Source organism: Sphaeroforma arctica, assembly GCF_001186125.1.
Source record: "Sphaeroforma arctica JP610 unplaced genomic scaffold supercont1.463, whole genome shotgun sequence".
NCBI lineage: Eukaryota > Ichthyosporea > Ichthyophonida > Sphaeroforma > Sphaeroforma arctica.
The window spans coordinates 5531-9814 of NW_014040095.1; the positions used below are offsets into that span (position 1 = coordinate 5531).

Consider the following 4284-nt stretch of genomic DNA (forward strand, 5'->3'; position numbering starts at 1 on the left):
TATATATATATAATATAATACATATATATATATTTAGTACACACACACACACGCACATATACATATATATAGATATATAAATGGATATATATATACATATAATATATATATATATAGATAGATATAGATATAGATACTTATATAATATAGACATGAAAAAATTGTATTCATATACATAATATATCTATAAATATAGATATATATATAGATATAGTTATAGACAGATAGATATAAATATAATGGGATAAGTACATTCACCACTATATAAATAGAAAACTATATATTGGTTCACAAATACATATTTTCTAATGTTTGTGTTTAGGAAGACGCTGATCAATGTAAGTATTTTGATTTCAAGTGGTCACAGTTGGCAGTGGATACATTGGGGAAAGGAAGACCCATAATTTTACAGAGAGAACATCGAACGGAGAACCCCTGTGTTCGTATTGCTCTGAAGATGGCAGGTAGGCTAAATTCCCGGAAATGACTATCAGGTATGGGTACGAGAGATCGAAAACTAAGAATAATGGAGTGATAATTTTCTCCTTCACATTTACTAAATAGCCTTAAGTAATGGCTGGCAAGTTAGCACACCAAAGTAAATTTCAGTCAGAAGATCTTAATTGGGGTGGCAGCCGAAACAATCCTTGATGTATTTACAATGTATATCTCGTAAGCAGTGCTCCTCTGAGTCTACTACATTTTGACAGCGCGTGCGCAATTGAAATGTACTACAGAGAGCTTTATCTAGTTTGCTGCACGGTACTGACCTTCGCGTTAGCCAAAGCGGCCGTCATCTCCTCGAATGTCATACCTTCCTTATCACCCAGACTACGCCCAAACGCAGTCACCCCCGTTGAGGAAGCGTGTAGAGCAGGCGTCGAGGTATCTATACTGGCTGTGTCGTCCAAGGCATGAGGGTTTAATAATTCGTACTGACGGGCAACGCCGTCCCCACCTTTGGGTGTTTTAACTTTGTACTTCTTCGTCCGCTGCTGCTTCTTCTTCTCCGCATCGAACCGTTCCTTCTGTTCCTGTACACAATTGAGTTTCTCGAGATCTTTCTGTGTATTGCCGAGTTGCTTGGATACCAACAATTCAACCAGGCTGAAGTCTATGAATCCAGCGTTTGCTCCTTTCACGACGTACTCCACGAACTCCTCGTCTAGAAGCCCATTCATGTCAGCTGCACTAAGACTATGTTTCCCAGTGCTATTACGCGTGCCTGATAAGGGACTGCGACCAGACTCTTTGGCCTTGTAATCTCCACCGTAAACAACCGAATTATCAGTCCCTCGAGAACGGGAGTTACCTTTTACTTCTTGTTTAACGTCTAGACCTCGTTCATGAGACGCCGAGGTATTTACTACTTTACGACTTCGTCGACTGGTTTCCTTAGTATCACTTGAGCCCATGGTGTCTCCTGCTGAGGAATGCGTGACTATGGTAGGTGCGCTTACATGGTCAACGTTGTCCTCGTCATGACAATATGATGAGGTATGGCATGAGTTCGTATTGTGATCGCCTGCAGGGCTTCCGAGATCCCCGTTTGTCCCACCAGAATGCCGACCAGACGATGATTGCTGTTCATGATTGGACTTGACCCGGATTTTGCGTCTGCTGTGCGACACACCGGGGACCTCCGTAATATCTGATACTGAGCTCTCTCCCATCACTATGGCTGTGCTGGTGGGTTGTATTGTTTAACAGCTGTACTACCCACACAAAAAAGGTCTCTATTTATATGCTCTCTCTCTCTGGTTTATTAGAGCATAATAAATATAACAGAAAGTATAAAATAAATAGAGGGTTTTATTTTTTGTTCGTGTTTAAAAAAAAAAGTTTAGTGCAATTGTTGTTGTAAATAAACACAACAGACTCACAGGGTCACAGACCCCAGAGGCGGGCCAAGGGCCAGGCCCAGGCGCCAGGCCCAGGCGCCAGGCCCCAGAGGCCCAGGGGCCCGAGAGAATGGTCATTAGTCAGCCGTCAGACCGTCAGAGAGAAAAGCACAAAAAGTCACTGCTCCCGGTCTGGCCTCTCTCTCTACTGTAGAAGTCTGGATTCTGGAGTCTGGGCTCTGGAGTCTGGACTTGGAGTCTGGACTTGGAGTCTGGACTCTGGACTCTGAGCTCTGGTAAATATGTATTCAAGAAACTGAAAGTCAAGCCGACTATAGGTCAAGCAAGTATTATGATTTTGTACGTAAATATGCGGAATGCAAAAAAATAATATGGAATTCCAGTACTATCGTCTTCTTCTAATTTAGTAATTTCCTGAGAGCGGGATGGTCATTTATTTTTAAAAAAGAATTAATATTCGAGTCTTCAGCAGTTCACTCATTTTCAGAGGACAGAGGGCCTTGGTTTGATTTCAGAAGGCTATGACAGAGGGCTATTTTTAAATATGTATTTTGTTTTGTGTTCATTTTTGTTTTTGGGGTTTTTTAAAACAAAAAAAAACGACATAATTATTTGGGGCCTAGTAGGCCCCGGGCCCTGGGATCAGAAATTTCTGATTCTGAACGTTTAGAATCAGAAATTTACATTTGAACCAATAGGATGGCCATAGTTTTAATATGTTTTAAAAGAAAAGAAAGTGAATCTTTTTCTGAATGAGGTCAAAATTTCGAGAGCAAAAATTCTTCTCGAAACTTGGATTCAGAATCAGAAGTATTTACGTATTCAGAAGATTGTTTACGGGAACTGCAATTTCCAGGCCATAAACGTACTTTTAAATTTGTGCACATTTTTCAGCAATCGTCATGGCCCTCTGGATTTGAGTCTGCGCTAAATTTACGATTTCCGCTGCGACTCTGGATTTGAGTCACTGCTAAATTTACGATTTTCGGCGGAAGAAACCTGATTTCTGCTTGAGACCCAAATCCCCAGAGGGCCTTGCAATCGTTTCTGAATTCTGATCGGTGAATAACTTGAAACCCACTATTTATCACCGAAAGCGTAGCTGTAGAGTCCCTATTTCTTTTATTGAACTTGAAATCTGTCTGTAACGCTTTTTCCCCATTTGTAGGCCCCCAAGAGAACGCTTTCCCCCCAATTGTAGGCCCCCAAGAGGCCCTCTAGGGATCCTAAATGGAATTTGTTTCAAAAAATAGGGCATACTTTTGTGGGACCGTTATTGACGGCTGAAAAGAAAGTTGTTTTATAAAAAAGGGCGGGGGGGTTTCCTTCCCCCCTTCCCTTCCCCCGCTCCCCCGCCGTGGGTGAGTGTGTTTATGTTTGAGCGTGTGTGACTGAACAACAGTGCGTATTTGTGTGTGTGTGTGTTGAGTAAAAGTGAGAAAGGGTCCATCAAGAAATCTCAGTATCTCACCCTCAGCTCACCCTGTGCGGATATATTCACAAGTTAATAGTTTACCCTCTTAGGAGAAAAGCTTTCGGTCTCTGCGGCGCCCTAGCCGTGTTTTATTTAATAGCGTCTTTCAGAGCAATGATGAGTCACTTCTATCAGAACTCTCTGAAAAGTACGGAAACGAATTGCACCCAAAATTGCTCGCAGACCTAAATTTAAAAAAGTTTACATTACGATTGATCCTACGCCAAAATTGTACTTTCTGTCCTTTCTGTCCTTTCTGGTTCTGATTCTGTTTAGAATTTCTGATCCCGTTTATTTTTCGAAATATAAGACACCCTCGTATTTGTTGTAACTAAAAAAAGGAATATCACTCGGGATGGGGGCCTACAAATGGAAATTGTCACCGTTTGTCCTACGTGGACTTGTCCGTTCTCCCCTATTTTCCACTTTTTCTCTGTCTCTCTAGAGTATTAATAGATGGTCATGCGATTTATTTAGCTGAATGTATCGTTGTTTCTATGGCGCATGTATTCTTTTTATTGTGTCTCATCAGGGTGGGTCTGTGGTCTGTGGTCTGTGGGGCTCAATGGCATTTGGCGAACTGGGGCCTGGGGGGTGGGCCCCGTGGGGTCGTAGGGCTCCGTTATGACTTTTGTGAGTGTTCAAATTTTGTTGTTGATTAATGTTTTTGTTTTTGTTTTTATTAAAAACAAAACAAAACTAAAACAAGATATAGTCATATTTGTGTACGATATATATATGTATCATATATATGAATCATGGATAAATATATACGCAATGGATATATATATACGCAATAGGTATATATATATACGCAATGAATATATATATATATATACGCAATGGATATATATATATATACGCAATAAGAAATATATATACGCAATGGATATATATATACGCAATGGATATATATATACGCAATGGATATATATATATACGCAATGG

At 40.5% G+C, this 4284-nt stretch overlaps 1 protein-coding gene across 1 annotated transcript; it reads right to left on the minus strand.

Moving 5' to 3' along the window:
- Positions 1-542: 542 nt before the first annotated feature.
- SARC_06467 (hypothetical protein) lies at positions 543-1702 on the minus strand. Its single transcript, XM_014299611.1, has one exon. It carries the CDS (start codon positions 1671-1673, stop codon positions 744-746), a length of 930 nt encoding a protein of 309 aa, XP_014155086.1. The 5' UTR covers positions 1674-1702; the 3' UTR covers positions 543-743.
- Between the last annotated feature and the right edge of the window lie 2582 nt (positions 1703-4284).